This window comes from Mercenaria mercenaria, chromosome 1 (assembly GCF_021730395.1).
Source record: "Mercenaria mercenaria strain notata chromosome 1, MADL_Memer_1, whole genome shotgun sequence".
NCBI classification, from domain to species: domain Eukaryota; kingdom Metazoa; phylum Mollusca; class Bivalvia; order Venerida; family Veneridae; genus Mercenaria; species Mercenaria mercenaria.
In genome coordinates, this window is record NC_069361.1 from 76,610,886 (window position 1) to 76,630,053 (window position 19,168).

The 19,168-nt window shown below is 35.2% G+C and overlaps 1 protein-coding gene across 5 annotated transcripts in view; it reads right to left on the reverse strand.

Moving 5' to 3' along the window:
• LOC123533487 (mitogen-activated protein kinase kinase kinase kinase 3-like) overlaps nucleotides 1-19,168 on the reverse strand; it is a 96,024-nt gene that overhangs the window by 38,219 nt on the left and 38,637 nt on the right. The window contains exons 10-21 of one of the 5 annotated variants that reach the window (XM_045315135.2): nucleotides 18,746-18,853; nucleotides 17,711-17,795; nucleotides 16,830-16,855; nucleotides 16,237-16,289; nucleotides 13,690-13,728; nucleotides 5,798-5,857; nucleotides 3,382-3,421; nucleotides 2,062-2,364; nucleotides 1,715-1,759; nucleotides 960-1,044; nucleotides 361-440; nucleotides 21-81 (exon numbers count right to left, since the gene is read on the reverse strand). In XM_045315135.2, the coding sequence (XP_045171070.2) occupies nucleotides 21-81; nucleotides 361-440; nucleotides 960-1,044; nucleotides 1,715-1,759; nucleotides 2,062-2,364; nucleotides 3,382-3,421; nucleotides 5,798-5,857; nucleotides 13,690-13,728; nucleotides 16,237-16,289; nucleotides 16,830-16,855; nucleotides 17,711-17,795; nucleotides 18,746-18,853 (985 nt within the window). Of the gene's footprint in view, nucleotides 1-20; nucleotides 82-360; nucleotides 441-959; nucleotides 1,045-1,714; nucleotides 1,760-2,061; nucleotides 2,365-3,381; nucleotides 3,422-5,797; nucleotides 5,858-6,819; nucleotides 6,856-13,689; nucleotides 13,729-16,236; nucleotides 16,290-16,829; nucleotides 16,856-17,710; nucleotides 17,796-18,745; nucleotides 18,854-19,168 lie in introns of all 5 variants that reach the window. The other 4 variants (XM_045315142.2, XM_045315152.2, XM_045315147.2 and 1 more) reach the window with 4 other exon arrangements.

The window sequence follows — 19,168 nt, forward strand, 5'->3', positions numbered from 1 at the left end:
TTAAGCTTCAATTATCATACCTGATACGGACATTAGAACGTTATTGACGACATATAGCCATGAACACTGTCTTGCATGAAGCTAAAAATAGAAACAACACACTGCATAAACATAACCTACTTTATCCTCGGTCTAAGTAATTTTATACTTAAACTGCATGAGTTTATCACACAGACAAAATATTGTCAACATACAGGAAGTTCATTCAAAATTTAAATCCTAAAAGTGATCAAACTTGATTAACCAATTACCATTATTTATAAAAACTGCTTGGAAATTTCAACACTGTAAAATGCAACATGAAATTTATTTGATAAAAACTTAGGACATATGTGATTGGAAATATTACTGTTTACCTACCAATTCTAATGAAGCTTCATGGATTTCATTTAAATTCAGGGTATAAAGCCCTTCACTGGCACCAATTAAAATGTGTTCATCTGGAAAAAAAAACAGTGTCATAAAATAAGAAAAGTTGCTTTTCTTCTCTTAAACTTTTTTCTCTTTAAACTCTGACCATACAAATATTTTCAATGTGCATTTTATATTATTGCAGGTCATCTACCATTTTCCAAAAGAAATATATAAAGAAATAACAGGAATTCTTATCAAAAAAGGATTTTTCCAAGTATGTAGGTTACAAAAATTTGTCTTATCAAAAACATTTTGTCTTTTAATAACACGTGAGAACCAGCTTTGCATTCCCTGTTTCTGTACCAGTAACAGCCTGCTCTCCTCAAGTGTCTGACAACTTCTACACATGATTCAGAGGTAAAACAAAGAATGACTTCAGACACTGTGTTTTGTCAAGTCATCAGAAACATATGATTTGGTGCTACTAAATTCTGCAATTTTATTGTAACTACTGATTAGCTTACAAAATGTACATGAAATACATACAAATTAACATTCAATTTTATGATATACATGTAGACTTTAAAACTGTATGGAAATCTTACCTCTGGTTTCTGGATTGATCCAGCTGGCTGTACACTTGATTTTCAGTGGACAGCCATTGAACACTTTTGAAAAACAAGCACCCATCTGAAATACAGATCATGTTCTACAGTTCTATATACATGTATCTGCAACTTACAACTTGCAGTATGGGACCATTACAGGAAGGACAAAAATGTGGTCTTTTAACCTTTACCCTGCTAAATTTCTAAAATGGACTGGTCCATTATTTAATTTGGGTAAAAGTGGTATCTTAATACAAGTGGTCTCTTAATACATGTGATCTCTCGAGCAAGTCTTACTGTATAATCTGAACGATTTTCATTCGATGAAACTTTAACTGCCATTTTCTCCCTATTCCTATGAAATATAATAACCCTAACGTCAAAGTATTAGAATTTTGTGAGGCCACAACTCTGCGTTGATTGTACTGGCATTTATTTACATATGCCGAGTCATCATATAAGATACATGTCAGAATTTTACTGGACATTCATAACAGAAAGCCTGCAACGAGATGCTGCCATGCTGTTCTAACAATCTCCTTCAGTGGATGGTTTGACCATTTCATAGACTTGTAACTTCGAAGGTTCTTGTACTAATGTACATCTACTTTGTAATTTATTGAAGTGTAAATAACAGAGAAATGCAACATGTAACTACAAGATATGAACTGTGTCTACACTTAAAACACACCAATTTATTCTAAACCCTAAGGAAATCTACAAAACCATGATTCATAACAGAAACTACTTACATGAACTTTTGGTGTAGGAGGTAAGCCATTGCTCACTGGTCTTAGCTAGAAACAAAGATACAAACATTATTTTACATAATGTGAAAGTAACAGAATTCTGCATTACAACTTTTTTTGGCAAAATTATGCATATACCAGTATCTAATTTAACAATTTATCTATTGGTTTCTAACTAAACAACAGATCAACAATTATTTCTTTTTATTTTCACTATCTCCTTGTTTTTATCACTTGAAAACTTACCAGGCACTCTAATAACCTTAATTATCGTATCTGCCTCTGAAATATTTGGGTATTAACTGTTGTATCATTACTGATCTTTTACAAAAAAAAATATGTCTATTTACTGTATCATTGGTCAAAGTTTCTCTCTTCTCTCGTCGCGGAGGTACTTCAGGTGGAGATACTGCGTTGTCGGCTACGTTATTTTCCTCTGTAGTATGTGGCACCACTCCATTTTGTCTCCGGCTCATTTTGGGAGGTAGAGCCGGCGGTCTGTCTCCAGAAAATTCTGTTGGTGGATGTGTGTCAGGGGTCAAGGTTAACATACGATCAAGAAGTTTGTCAAGGTCAGGCCCCTGATCAACATCACCTTCGTCAAGGTCATCAGGCATGTGGTATGTGTTCTCAGATGTCTCATCTGAAGTTGGCTAAGACGAAGAAATCAAAATAATGTACAGTACAACCTAACGGACACATTATAATTCTTGAAATAAATGTTTTCAATATGTTAATTTCATTTAAATTTTATAGCTACTTTAAAGTACAACAATTTTAGTAACCGGAATACAGGTAGCAATACATTGAAGAACATAAGCACAAATGTAAAATAATTTTAAACTTGATCTACTGAAAGCAAGTTCAAAATCTGTTGAAAGTCTGTATAGTGCTTTTTGCTCATATCTGTCAACAAGACTTAGTGTGACTGCAAGGATCTTACGTGTCTGTCTAAGACAGGGCTTTCCCTACGTGAGGCACCACATAGAATGAGAGAGAAAACGGGGAGTTTGTGAGGTTTATCATCCATGTTGTCCTGAGGATTGGGAAAGAACAGCTGTCATTCACAGGCAAGCATGTTAGATAATTTTTCTTGCCTACTGCTTTAAACATACTGTAATGACAAATAGATCTGGGTCCTTCCCTGAATTATGTAAACAGTTTATGACATCATAATATGGTTAGTACCATAGAGACATTTCCTAAGTACAGGCTATTTCAGCCTTTACCATGCTGGACACGACTGGTTCTGCCTTTGTGACCAGTGTAGATCATGATCAGACTGCATGGATCATGATCAGCCTGCACATCCGTGCAGTCTGATCATGATCTGCACTGTTCGCTATTCAGTCAGTATCTATTTGGTAAGCACCCCTTTTAACAGTTAATGGTACTGTCCAAATTGGAAGTTGGACAAGTTCATTATATCAATTTAGCATGGTAAGGGTTAAACAAGACTTTTCCCAAAGGGAAGATAAGAATACCCATCTTGTGATTGGACAATTGTATATTTTCCACGCTAGGCAGGCAAGAATTGTGTTTCTTAATGGCGAAACACTTCCTTCCCTGGCAGAAGTGATTTCTAGACAATGTGAAGGTTCTATACAACCAAATGTTCAAAGAGTGGCAATAAAAATGCTTGTAAATCTCTACATAACATTCAAGATTACCTTTGGTGGAACTGGTGGAGGATTCAGTGGCAGAGTTTCCCTGAAACATCAATAAGACATTGGCAAGACTGAAACATTTAAAACTCAACTCAAATCAAAGTCACAAAACTGACACTGAAGACCAGTCTATTAATGTGATCTTGCCATTGGTCTATTTTAAAATTGTGCTCAAAAACAACCAATCAGATGCCAGTTTTGAGACTGGTCTCAAATCTCAGTTTATAACTGCTATTGCATATATTTCAGCTGCATTATGTTTAATATAATTTATATAACAAAAAGATCTATGATTCCTTCTAAGAAAGTGATTGTAATTATCTTAAACAGGATCACTAATTTCAAGATGTCTCATAATGATAATTAAAGACAACTTATTTGTATCTCCTAGTATATTACTGAATTTTAATTCATTCTACTGTGGCATCATTTCATTTCGTGGGCATAAAATTTCATGAATACAGCCAAAATGGCTACTTCACTGGGATGTGAATTCACTGACTTTTCAACATAAAAGTAATGTAAATTTACTTTTTTGTTGGGATTAAATTTTGTGTACTGACTCAACCATGAAACCCACTAAAATCAGTCCCCCACGAATATTAATGATTTCACAGTATACAATACCAACACTGACTACATCATTCATGTACTAGGTATCGAAATTTGTACCAAAAACTAAACGCAAAAACCTAAAATATCATAGTTACTGTACAACAGAAACACTTGATTAAAATATGTGAATGGGTAACTGATCAACACTGTAACTATGGACCTTGTGAATACAATACATGATTTTTTAAATTCAGACATTTAATGAAACATGGCAATTCTGCAAAGCTGAAAACTAAGCCTATATTCATCAATGTTAAAAGTCTGAAATTTTGACTTTTCAATTTGCCCTAATTTTTTTTTATAATATATTTATACATATGACTTTACTGAGACTTCAGTAGCTGCGAAATAAACATTTATGCAAAGTTTCATCACAGTCTGTGTAAATATAATACTGACAAAGCAATATCAGAAAATTTAGCATTTTAATGCCGGAGTCAAAATATGTCTCAATTTAAGACTTGAAACATTTGATGAATACGGCACCTGGGCTGGATATTGTCAGGCAAATCTCTCAATGTTAAAATGTTAGTCACTATCAATCTAAGGTCTACATACATGTTAGATAGCTAGAAAAGGATAATGATGCAAACATGCAAGCCTGATAAATTCACCTGTAATGATTATCGATCACGACCATGTAAAATTGCAACTTTCATAATTCACTTATTAGAACTACATTTGTATTGGTACACTACTTGATAACTTTTGCATGTATCGGACAGAAGTGTGATTCACAAATCTAGAGTAGCCATGACTATAAACCAACAGTTTGTCCAACAATATAACAAACTACAAATTGTAAATTCTTAACAACTCGAGTATGGCTGACGGCGATAAAAATCACAAAATGCAAGCGACATGAACAGTTCAAAGGCTACAAAATAAAATATAAGTTATCCGTTATACCTGAACATATTTGCTGTACATCATCTACCACGACTACAACAGTCAATAATCAATTCCCGGATTTTGATTTTTTGTTTGTTTGTTTTTTTGGTTTTTAGCACCATTTTTCAACAGTATTTCTATTATATGAGCCGTGCCATGGGAAAACCAACATAGTGGCTTTGTGACCAGCATGGATCCAGACCAGCCTGCGCATCCGCTCAGTCTGGTCAGGATCCATGCTGTTCACTAACGGTTTCTCTAATTGCAATAGACTTTGAAAGCGAACAGCACGGATCCTGACCAGACTGCGTGGATGCGCAGGCTGGTCTGGATCCATGCTGGTCGCAAACCCACTATGTTGGTTTTCTCATGGCGCGGCTCATATAACAGCAGTCAGTTAAGCTAAATAAATGTCAATACTCCTGGATTCTGTACCAGTACTAACCTATTCTCAACAAGTAACTGCCAACATTTCCATATGAATCAGAGGGGGAGAACGAATGATTTTTAAGACAAAATGTCTTCCATCAGAGACTTTTCGATCTCTAAAAAGATTGAAACATGGTAAAATCTGTCACATTTTACTATTACAATTTACTTTGCTCTCACCAAAAATAGATTTCCTTGACAGTGTATATCACATTATCTGTCACATAAAAAAGAATTTTTTATTTGTGATTGCTTGACCATGCCAGCGATAAGGAAGCCAATTTGATTTAATCAAAATGCATATCAAGCATTTATTTTTAAGCTAATGTGGAACATATCTGATCAGGCCATGAATAACATATCAAGACCATTGCATGAAATGAAAATGACCAGCTAAAAGTAATGATCTCATGAAAATGATAGAAATCGTTAAAAACAATATTACATGCAAGGCGACGTATTAAAGGACTAAAACCACGCTTACTTATTGGTGAGATCAAAGTTATTTGTGTCATCGTCCAAAATAAGACTATCGCGATGACCTCTGAAAATAGTCAACCATTTACATTCAAAGTCAGTATTCTGTATTAGTTAAAACATGCCAAATAAATTAAACATAAAATTTGTATTAAATAAAAATTTCATTTTAACTTAAAATCATTACTGGGTACAAGTTAAAAACAAAACGAACTAGTTTACTGTAATTTTACAAATCATCAATCTAAAATATATTTAGCAAAGTAAAGGATCTCATGAAACATAAGCTCATACTTAATTTCACTCTTTCATTCCCAATTTCATTATGTTATACATTCAAACCTGTATTTAGCAGCCAGCCAATGAAGCCATACAGTATGGCTGCTACAGTGTCAGGTTAAAATCTGGATAAAAATTCCGTTTGGGAAGTTAGCTGACTGGCTGATGATGGCAAGTAGCTGCTAAATACAGGTGACTGATAACGCAGGTTGAACTGTATTAAGGAAAATTATAGCTGCCCATTGATTTACTAATTAACTTTATTATAAACATAAAATGCTGGGACAGCCTTTGTACTAGAAACTGGTGCAAATCTTGTTCGAAAATGAAATATTGGCAGAAAACTCATTGCAACCACACTGAGGCAATTCCTGCCACAATGACTAGATCGAAGCATTTCTGTGCAATCCATCACCAAGAAAAATGGCCCTTCAACAGAATATCTGTTCAACAAAGCAGAATTTCTGCACCAAATGCAAATTCTGATTACACCTTACTCAAGTGGTGTATCGTTGTTAAATATAAAATCTGAATTTTTGTATTTTATGGCACATGTATATCTGAAAAACAAAGCAGAATTTCTCCACCAAGCGCTTTTTCTTTTTAATAAAACCTCTTTGTAGTGAATTACCGTTGCTGATTATTATATAAATATCTGAAGCGAACTTTTCTATTTTCTACATTTTAAAGAGCTCTGCTTGTATATAGTGTGTTAAGCATGATTTTCTCTCAGATTCAGTGAGTATTTACCCAGTTTTCGCAAGAATGTAGTGTTCAAATGAAATTCTGAAATTAGAGTATGCAAATGAGACACAGCATAAAAAACAACTCATGATGCATGAGTGCCATGATACTGAAACCAAAATAAAAGATTTTCCCTTAAAAGAAATACTCAATATGGTTAACATAAATGCACAGATATGAACAACTCTTTATAAGCAAGTAAAATTAGAATGTGTCTGTAGGATACATGGTGTGCCCCCACTGGTACATTTGTCACAAATAAGGGCCAATAATTCAAATGTTTGCAGTCTTAAGGGGGTATAGCCTCAACAAACATTTTATATAAAGGATTCATTATTCTAGGTCTTATACTTTTTCAGCTATGAGCATCACAAACAAAAAATCGACTATTTTGGCTATTTCAAGGGCTGTAACTCTGTAATTAGCAATAAAACCTCAAGAAGAATGCCAAGTGTACAAGGTCAAATCATGATAAAGACTCATGCAAGGTTTCATGAATTTACATCAAATGCTTTTTGAGCTAGGCATGTCATTAGGTTAAAAAATGTGCATTTTTGACTATTTCAGGGACCATAACTTTAAAAATAGGGGGTAGAGCCAGACGAAAAATAGCAGGTCCACAAGTTTATATCATGATAGAGACTCATGCAAGTTTTCATCAATTTATATCAAATACTTTTTGAGCTAGGTGCGTCACAATGTGAAAATGTGCATTTTAGACAAATTCAGGGGCCATAATTCTGGAAATAGGGGGCGAAGCCTGACGAAAAATAGGAGGTGTGCAAGTTCATATCATGATAAAGACTCATGCAAGGTTTCATCAATTTATACGAAATACTTTTTGAGCTAGGTGCGTCACAAACATTTTTCAGACGGACGGATGCACAGACAAGACCAAATCTATATGCCCCCACCACTGAGGGGGGGGGGGGGGGGTGGTGGCACAAAAATGATACAACTGCTCTTAAACATAAAATCAGCAAAACTAGAGCTATCACTAAAGGTGATGAATGTACCCCCCGCATGCACTGCCACAGTACATTGCAATTTGACGCATACAAGATTGCATAATTATGTGGACTGTATGTATATAGACTGTATGTATACAGTATAGTAACAAAAAACAAAGTCCCATAACTATGCAGAATATTTATCTAAAAGAATGTAACATGCACCACGCACAACTAGGGTTGGTACTGAACACTTGTGTGAAGTTTCATAAAATTGTGTGTAAGGGTTTGGTAGATTAGGCACGCACAAGATTGCATATGCAGACTGTATGTACATAGTATGTTAACAAGAAACAAAGTCCCATAACTCTGCAATTTTTGTCGCTGAAAGAACCTAACATGCCCCATGCACAACTACTGTTGTTACTGATCACTTGTGTAAAGTTTCATTAAATTGTGTTAAGGGGATGAGGAGAGATTGTGCGCACAAGATTGTGTCTATGTATATAGTAAAGTAACAAAAAAAACAAAGTCCCATAAATCTGCAAATTTTTTTTCTGAAAGAACCTAACATGCCCCATGCACAACTACTGTTGTTACTGATCACTTGTGTGAAGTTTCATTAAATTGTGTCAAGGGGATGAGGAGAGATGGTGCGCACAAGATTGTGTCTATGTATATAGTATAGTAACAAAAAAACAAAGTCCCATAACTCTGCAAAATTTTTTTCTAAAAGAACCTAACATGCCCCATGCACAACTACTGTTGGTACTGATCTCTTGTGTGAAGTTTCATTAAATTGTGTCAAGGGGATGAGGAGAGATGGTGCGCACAAGATTGTGTCTATGTATATAGTATAGTAACAAAACAAGAGAGCCAAGATGGCCCTAGGTCGCTCACCTAAGAAACACACCATAACAGTGTAAAACATGTTTGACCTTGTGATTTCATGGAAACAAATATTCTGACCAATTTTCATTAAGATTGAACCAAAAAATTGGTCTCTTGTGATAAAACAAGCATTTTCTTAGATATGACCTAGTTTTTGACCCTAGATAACCCATGTTCAAACTTGACCTAGATTTTATCAAGGCAATCATTCTGACCAAAATTCATGAAGATCAATTGAAACATACAGCCTCTATCACATAAACAAGTTTTTTCTTTGATTTGACAAAGTGACCTGTTTTTGACCTCAGATGACCCATATTCAAATTCGACCTAGATTTCATTAAGGCAATCATCCTGACCAAATTTCATAAAAATCAATTGAAACAAGAGCTGTCGGATGACAGCGCGCTCGACTATTCGAAGAATTGATTGAAGAATGGGGTCAAAATATTTCCATAGATTTTCAGACTAAACAAAAAAATGGATTAAACAAAAAATGTTCCTTTATTTGTGGATTTCGATTAGTCTTGTACTAAATGGCAATGTGTGACCATGATGGCAAATATGTTAAGTTATATGTTAGGCAAAACATGGATTTATATGAAAAATTTAACTAATTTCCAAGTCCAAAAAGGGCCATAATTCAGTCAAAATAGTTGACAGAGTTATGTACTCTTGCCTACAGATGGAAATCATGTTGATAAACTAGTGTTAAAAGTTTCAAAGCCACAGTTCAAATAGTTTTGACAAAATGCTGACTTGTAAAAAAACTCGGCGATATATGACCTTTTTGTGTCGATTCGCCGTAAAACCCAACTCATTCATTGTAAAAAAAACTGAACAAATTTGAAAGTCCAAAAAGGGCCATAATTCAGTCAAAATAGTTGTCAGAGTTATGTACTCTGCCTAGAGATGGAAATCATAATGATAAACAAGTGTTTAAAGTTTAAAAGACATATGTCAAATAGTCTTGACAAAACATGGACATATATACAAAACAGAACCAGTTTCCAAGTTCAAAAAGGGCCATAATTCAGCCAAAAAAGACGAGAGAGTTACATACTCTTGCCTATTGATAGAGACTATTATACTGAAATAGATATAAAAGTTTCAAAGCCATATGTCAAACACTTTATACAAAATATAAACTGGTACGAAAAACTTAACCAAGATTTCTAAGTCAAAAGGGGCCATAATTCAGTCAAAATGCTTGATGGAGTTATGTACTCTTGCCTACAACTGGATATTGTGATGGTAAACAAGTGTTGAAAGTTTCAAAGCTTAATCTCAAAAGACTTTGTCAAAATGTGGACTGGTACGAAAAACTTAACCAAGATTTCTAAGTCAAAAAGGGGCCATAATTCAACCAAAATGCTTGATGGAGTTATGTACTCTTGCCTACAACAGGACATGGTGATGGTAAACAAGTGTTGAAAGTTTCAAAGCTTAATCTCAAAAGACTTTGTCAAAATATGAACTGGTACGAAAAACTTAACCAACATTTCTAAGTCAAAAGGGGCCATAATTCAGTCAAAATGCTTGACAGAGTTCTGTACTCTTGCCTATAACTGGACATGGTGATGGTAAACAAGTGTTGAAAGTTTCAAAGCTTTATCTCAAAAGACTTAGTCAAAATATGAACTGATACGAAAAACTTAACCAAGATTTCTAAGTCAAAAGGGGCCATAATTCAGTCAAAATGCTTGACAGAGTTATGTACTCTTGCCTATAACTGGACATGGTGATGGTAAACAAGTGTTGAAAGTTTCAAAGCTTTATCTCAAAAGACTTTGTCAAAATGTGGACTGGTACGAAAAACTTAACCAGGGTGTGACGCCGACGCCGACGCCGACGCCGTGGTGAGTAGGATAGCTCTACTTATTCTTCGAATAGTCGAGCTAAAAAACAGTCTCTATTGCATACACAAGATTTTTCTTTAATTTGACCTAGTGACCTAGTTTTTGACCTCAGATAACCCATATTCAAACTCGACCTTGATTTCATCAAGGCAATCACTCTGACCAAATTTCATGAAGATCAATTGAAAATTACATCCTCTATCGCATACACAATGTTTTTCTTCAATTTGACCTAGTGACCTAGTTTTTGACCCCAGATAACCCATTTTCAAACTCGGCCTAGATTTTATCAAGGTAATCATTCTGGCTAAATTTCATGAAGATCAGTTGAAAAATACAGCCTCTATTGCATACACAAGGTTTTTCTTTGATTTGACCTAGTGACCTAGTTTTTGATCCCATATGACTCATTTTCGAACTTGGTCTAAATTTCATCAAGGTAATCATTATGACCAAAATTCATGAAGATCAATTGAAAAATACAGCCTCTATCGCATACACACGGTTTTTCCTTGATTTGACCTAGTGACCTAGTTTTTGACCCCAGATGTCCCATTTTCGAACTCGGCCTAGATTTCATCAAGGTAATCATTCTGACCAATATTCATGAAGATCAACTGAAAAGTACAGCCTCTATCGCATACACAAGGTTTTTCTTTGATTTGACCTAGTGACCTAGTTTTTGACCCGAGATGACCCATTTTCGAAATCGGCCTAGATTTTATCAAGGTTATCATTCTGACCAATACTCATGAAGAATAATTGAAAAATACAGCCTCTATCGCATACACAAGGTTTTTCTTTGATTTGACCTAGTGACCTAGTTTTTGACCCGAGATAACCCATTTTCGAACATGGCCTAGATTTCATCAAGGCAATCATTCTGACCAATATTCATGAAGATCAATTGAAAAATACAGCCTCTATCGCATACACAAGGTTTTTCCTTGATTTGACCTAGTGACCTAGTTTTTGACCCCAGATGACCCATTTTCGAACTCGGCCTAGATTTCATCAAGGTTATCATTCTGACCAATATTCATGAAGATTAAGTGAAAAATACAGCCTCTATCGCATACACAAGCTAAATGTTGACAGACAGACGACAGACGCCAGACGACAGACGATGGACGACGGACGCCGGACATCGAGCGATCAGAAAAACTCACCTGAGCATTGCTCAGGTGAGCTAAAAACAAAGTCCCATAACTCTGCAAATTCTTTTTCTAAAAGAACCTAACATGCCCCATGCACAACTACTGTTGGTACTGATCACTTGTGCGAAGTTTCATTAAATTCTGTCAAGGGGATAAGGAGGGATGGTGCGCACAAGATTGCGTCTACGGACAGACGGACAGACAGACAGACAGACAACCTGAAACCAGTATATCCCCCCTTACAACTTTGTTGTCGGGGGGTACAAAAAGTCAGAAAATGTAGGGAATTTTGGTCAGACATATCAAGATATGCAAGTTAAGAGGCTAAGAATGTGGGATACTTTAATTACTGAGTTAAAGTTAAATTTAAAGTACAATTTCACCTGAAAAACAGACAAAATTACTAAATTCTTTGAAGATAAGACTTTATTTGATAGAGTAAGGAAGAAATTGTAAAATTTAGAAATTGGAGGAACATGCAAAAGCATGTCAGAAAAATAGACACTAAAGGTACAAAATACTGTAAAATAATCTTTCCCCATTTATATCCCTGCTTTAAAAAATCCAAAAGGATCTCTTCTCCATTCTATCAAAAAGTACTTGGAAATAGTGTTGTTATACTTTCTGGTCCTTTGGGATCATGGAGTCCATTCAACAAATGTGTAATAAGAGTTCCGCTTAAGCCGGTGCAAGGGGGCTTTAGAGGTGTCATGAGAGGTGTTGCACATTTCATTACCTCTCATGAACAGACTCAATCAAACTGTGTCTACTAATATTTTTTTTTGGCTGTATTCTTTGCTTCCAAAGGAACTTTTTACAGATTTTATTGACAGCCCTGAAATCTATCAGTGTAGCCAAGAATAGTATGACAGGTGTGATTATACAACACTTTTTGTCATCTAGCAAAATATTTTTCAACGTATTTCTTTATTTCAGTACTGCAATTTTGACTCTATATACCATGCATCTACTAAATGTAGCCATTGTTTGCTTTCAGATGATCCCTTTTTGTGCCGACTCCACTGGCAACTATAAATCCTGGCTAAACCTATGAAATCTATATCATTACTTCTATTCAAATAAAAACAAGAGTGCCAGACTGTCACAAAATACGCCCGTCGGATGAAAACTGTCCGACTTGGAGAGTGGACAAGGCTAAATTCACAGTTTTTCGAGTAATTAAAGGGCCATAATCCAAGAGTGCCTAGGGCGCTTTGGGTGTTTATCGAACCTGGCCGAGACATTATGCCCACAAACACTGTAAGCAAGTTTGGCGAAGATTGGATGAAAACTGTTCGACTTAAAGAGCGGACAAGGCTAAATTCACAGTTTTTCGAGTAATTCAAGGGCCATAATGCAGGAGTGCCTCGGGCAATTTGGGTGGTTATCAAACTTGGTTGAGACATTATGCCCACAATCATTGTCAGCAAGTTTGGCGAAGATCGGATGAAAACTGTTTGACTTAGAGAGCAGACATGTTTGGACGCCGACCGGCTGCCCGCCACGGGTGTTCACATAATACACCCCGCTCTTTCAGAGACTGGCGTATAAAAAATCAAACAAACTGGTAAACATATAACATACTAAATGACATTGAAAATTTATGAACACCTCAGTTACCACACCCACATGTAAAAGCCCATTCCACGGCAAAGCTAAGGGTTATTTACAACTCAATACATGTAAGACATTTTAGCAGACGGGTAAAATATTTCAATACTACTTTGAACCTTCTGAAACAAATAACTACCATCTCAAAACAAAATTTGATCCATCATGTACCTGGTAAACAGGCCACACATAATTAGATATGACCTATGTACATTGATGACCTGAAGGATCACTAAAGGATACAGTTTTTTTTATAGGTTAGCTATAAAGTTTCCAAACAAAATATGATAATATATTATGCTAATATTTCATATCAGATGTTTACAGTTTTAGATTCTACATTTCATAATGAGGCCATGCAGCATTATAAGGGAGGTTACTATTTTTTCACAAGCTTGAGTTGCCTACCTTTGTATAAGCTCTTCATTTACTGACTCTAACAAGCCCCTGAGAAAACAAACAGTTTATATATTGCAATATAACATGTATACAGAAGCTCTTTATTTAATACACCTGCAATTTCAATTTGATTAAGGTAGTGGACCGTAAATGACAATAAAACATTTCCTTTTCTCCAGATGCAACTTCGGCATTCTCCAGCCTGAACAGAAAGCTATGTCCTCATACACGAACATCCGAAGAATGACAAAACCTTAGACAAGAATGCAATTGCACAGAGATTATATACTGTCATTACCGGTCCATTATCTTAAGACAAAGGCAATCCTTAATCAAAAGAGAGCTAAAATCTTTCCTTTTTATAGTTCTTGCTTTAAGCGTTCATGCAGTTCTGACATGTGAATAAGAGTCGTCAAAGGACAGCCGTCTTGACTAACTTTGAAAACCAGTCTGAAATACTTGTATTTGTTAGTATAAGTGATATTTCTTGAAATTTTCTAATTTTCTGATAACAATATGACACATTACTTGTCATAACAGAGGTCCAGAGCATTCAATTCAAATTGCTACTTAATAACCACTGTAATTAATACCCACTGACATGTGTAGTCTGGGCTGTAGTTCCTAAGACAACTTCAATATCTATTATGATGCATGCAACAACAACGGCAAAAAGAAAGTTACAATAACTTATATATTTAAATATTACTTATATAAAAGAAATAGATAAGAATTAAGACTTTAGTCCATAATTGATACAGCATAAAAATGTTAAACTACGGAATTTTATGTTCTATGATAAACAAATTAAGCTCTCTAAATTATTCAAAATATTTGAATGGCAAGATGCGCAGGTAACTGTACAAAAATCAGAGTGTGAAATAATTCAATTTCGTGGGCACAAATTTCATGGATTTGGCCAGAGTGGCTATTTCGTGGGGATACAAGTTAGTGGATTGGCCTTTTAACATTAAATGGAAGGGGACTTTCTAGAAATGTTGGGCTTTAATTTCATGGATAGACTAAACCATGAAATCTATGAAAAGTTTGTCCCCATTTATATAAATGATTTCACAGTATCCAAAACACAAGAGCTGATACCACTATAAGCAAAACTTTCTACAGTTTTGCATTAAAAAAGGCCTCACTATGAAATGGTTCCAAAAAGAAAACGTTTAAACTCACTGTTACAAACAAGGCCTACATATTTTATTGTTTGTTTTGGGTTTAACGACATTTTTCAACACTATTTCAGTTATGTAACGGCGGGCAGATAACCTAACCAGTGTTCCTGGATTCTGTACCAGTACAAACCTGTTCTCCGCAAGTAACTGCCAACTTCCCCACATGAATCAGAGGTGGTGGATGAATGATGTCAGACAAATGTCTTTTATCAAATTGTCACGGAGAGCATATGCCTCACCCTGGGATCTAACTCATGACCCCGCTCTCCCTACTGAGCTCAGCGGGCGGGCTACCTACATGTTTTAACTAACACATAAGTATAATGCAGCCTTTCCAACAACAAAACATCATCTTTGTAAATCATCTGCTTAGCAACTGAGATACTGAGAGTTTTGGATTACAAACATACAGAAATTCAGTTAAGTGATAGAACATATATTTCCATGTTCAATTCTCTGTAAATCTCTTGAGTCTATGCACCTTCATAGCATACATGTTACATTTGTAGCAAGACGCTTTTATTGTTATTGCAAGAAAACATGAATAACATAAAGCAAGCTTAAACATGCAATAAAATATGTTATTAAGCAACTGTGAAAAAACTGTACATTTCTCGGTCATCAATTTGCTCATGAAGCTAAACAACCTAATCCATATGCACTGGAAATGAAGCAACTTTTCTCTGTCAAAAACTAACATGTCCACCTATTACTAGCAATTGCAATCACAAAATATAAGCATAAAGGTGAAGGTTTCTTGTTCAGTGTGGGCAGCTGAGGAGACCCACCTGGAATAGATAGATCAACTAATTTCTAGTCCAGCCCATAGCAGGTGTCACAATTACTTTCTCAGCACACAGTCTAGGCCGACCCTGCTGGAACAGTTTTTAAGCAGACTATCCAGCACTGAACACCAGCCAAGACATCAGTCGTAAATGGCAATCGAACCCAGATCAGCACTGAACACCAGCCAGGACATCAGCCGTAAATGGCAATTGAACCCAGATCACTGGCATCTTTGACTAACCATATGACCACAAAGCCAATCACTCCCTTTCAAGCATGCTTCCGTATCTACTACTAACATCACATCATACACTATGGCATGCATCTATTGGCCCTACATACCAACCTTTCTAGTTCACACTCACAAACCTGAGGCAGAACTGCACTACCAGCTACAAAGTGATTTTTATTTAAATTTCTAAGCTTTACCAATATTTTGGTAGCAAATCAGAAAATGCGCAAGAAAAATCAAGTTATGAACTCTAGTCTAGCAATACAATATCTATACAAACGATCACCTACAACAAATCATTCAAAAAACATTATACTCACTAAAGATATATTCCTATATCAATCATTAACTTACTTTTGAGAAATTTCATCCTCTGGCCAAGCTCTGGCTGTGTTGAACTGTTCCTCCTGAAATTGTTTATAACCATCTATAAATCTGCAGTATACAGGCTAGTACAACCAATTTATTATACACTATTTGCAGAGAGTTTACTGCTTTCTGGCTTTCTGACCAGTACTTGATTAAGAACTGCAGTCTGCAATCAATTTCCTCTCAGTGGGATTTAAACCCAGTGTCTCTGAGTCAGGAATCTCTTGCTCTACCCCTGCACCACTGTGCTTCCCTTGATATAGATATTGGTAAGCTGACAGAGATTAGCACAAATGGAATTTCTTTGTTTGTACTAATTTGATGGCCAATAATTCCTACATACTGGGGTATTTCCCCCAACTATTTATGTCTATTTAAGATCCACTTATTTTATATATTTTAGGAGAATACAATCATTTTGCACCAACCAACTACTTAGAATATTACTGAACCTCACTGATGTGTCAATTAAAACATCTTGAAGCATTTTTCCTTGTTTCACACATGCTTAGTATTTCCTTCAAACTATGCACTCTTGTGTATTATTTTTATAAAAATTAAACAAGCACAATACTTACTGGACTTAAGTTGCTGGGTATATTAACTGAAAAGTAAAATAAAACATTAGGTACATTAATAAGCACCTGGCAATAAGTTTTCTTGATAGAATTCACTTTGCATGCATACAAAATACATTGAAAACTAAGCTGAAGTATTCATATAGATTTATTAGAATGCATACACAGCACAACTGATTATGTGATTGTTATACAGTTATAATACTTGATACGTTAGAAGTTAAAACTGCTTTTAAAAATTTTTGTAAGTTATCTATGAAACAGCTACCACGTATTTATTTATGGTGAAACAGTGAAACCTATCTATAAAACCATCCTTTTAGAACAGTCAAAAAGTGACCTTTATTTGCAGGACGTCTTTATTACAGTCTTTAATAAACTGTAATGTTGAACTGAAATTAATGGCTGTTCAACCCAGGTGATCTCTATTCACATAATTACGATCTCTGTTCACAAGTGATCTCTGCTCACGGGCGTATTCTGAGTTACAAGAGGTATCTGATCATAGGTGATATCTTTTCAATGTTCAAATGTGATTAATTAAGTTCACAAGTGATCTCTGCTCACAGGCGTATTCTGAGTTAAAGAGGTATCTGATCATAGGTGATATCTGTTCAATGTTCAAATGCCATTAAAATTAAGTTCAAAAGTGATCTCTGTTCAGAGGAGGTCTCTGTTCACAGGTAATCTCTGTTCACAAGTAGTTTTTACCAGCAAACTCACTGATGTTATGGCCCTGATGAAGACCCTGTGAAACCAAATCTCTTTGTCTGTTCATCCCTGATCAAGATTCATTTATTAAAGTAATGACAAAGCAGACCTCTATAACAGTGCAATGAAATGTCAGATACACAATGTCAGACATGTAGAAGAAAATTTACCTTTAAGTTCTATACTATTTCTAGCCTGGCTATATCTACTTGAAGATTTTGATGAAGATATCCTTTGTGGAACATTTGACAGGAACTGAAATTAATGAAACATTAATCCTCAACAGTTCAACTCCTTCATACAGCTTATATAACTGTTACTACTTAATGGTATCATTCAGTGATTAGTCAGTGAATATTACATAGGCAAATATATTATATAATGATAAAGTTCCTGGTTCAAACAGAAAAATTCCAAGAAAAAATTTAAGGACTGTTTTAAGTGTTTTTTCATTCACTTTCCTTCCTTTTTTCACAGTATTCTTGTCATCATCACTGCAGCCTAATATGGCAAACAGCATTATCAACATTTAATACAGTTAACATTAACTACTCAGAAACACAATTTTCAGGATGGCTATTTGACCTGCCATAATACTACCAAATTGTCCACTACACATAACACCAAAGAAAAGCAAAACAGGCTAGCATGTCTGCGAATTTCTTTCAAAAAAGATATATCCAAAATAGTGGTTTGTCATATAATAAAATCACTGTGTAGTTCTGATGGAAAGGAATTTATTATAGCATGAGGGTGCAGTCCGAGCGGTATGATAATACTTATCTGAACAATAATTATTTTATTCAAGACCAGATCACTGTTTGAGATACATTTTCAGATTCTAACACAACATCTAGGATTATTGCCTACATCCTTGATGACACCCACCAAATATTTGCCCTTTTTATGCTGTTTTCCATTCCAGCGAACCACCATGATGTTTGAGGTTCATGTAATATCTGTGACATACAAACAGTAATAAAACACAGTCACCTTTGTTTGATAGGAAAATAAATCCAGTTGTGTTAGAATTAACTTTAGTTACACATCACAAGTGTTTATCTGTGCAGACTCAGCCTATTCTGTCTAACAATGCATGAAGATTTTAACACTTGACATTTTTGGAATTACCTGCATACATATAGAGGAAAAGAATAAATCTTCCCCATTTTGAGGGGACAGAAATAAAATGTGCTCTAAATTACCTCATCATCGTCATCAGCCTGTGGTTCATAGACTGGTTGTGGATTACGTACTCTATCAAGAATTTCTCGCGTGAGCCGTCTAGATAAATCCCCTTGAAAAAACTGGTGCTGTAAAATATGAAGAAATGACATGTTGCAATAACAACAGAATAGTTCATAATTACAAGCTAGTATTCAAAGGCAAGCCTCAGCATTTGATATCACTCTTCTTTTTTGATAAGAAAATAGTGTCAACATAAATAAGTGGCGGCATATGTGCATTCTTTTTCACTACTAAAATATTTTTGTTTTCATCAATATTTGTACACGTACATATATATGCAAAAGAAAAAAGTTAACTGATATAAAAATCAAGAAGACTTTTGTTGTTGATTTAAGTCACTCTTATACAGTTCAGGTCATATGGTAACTAAACTTTCTAGT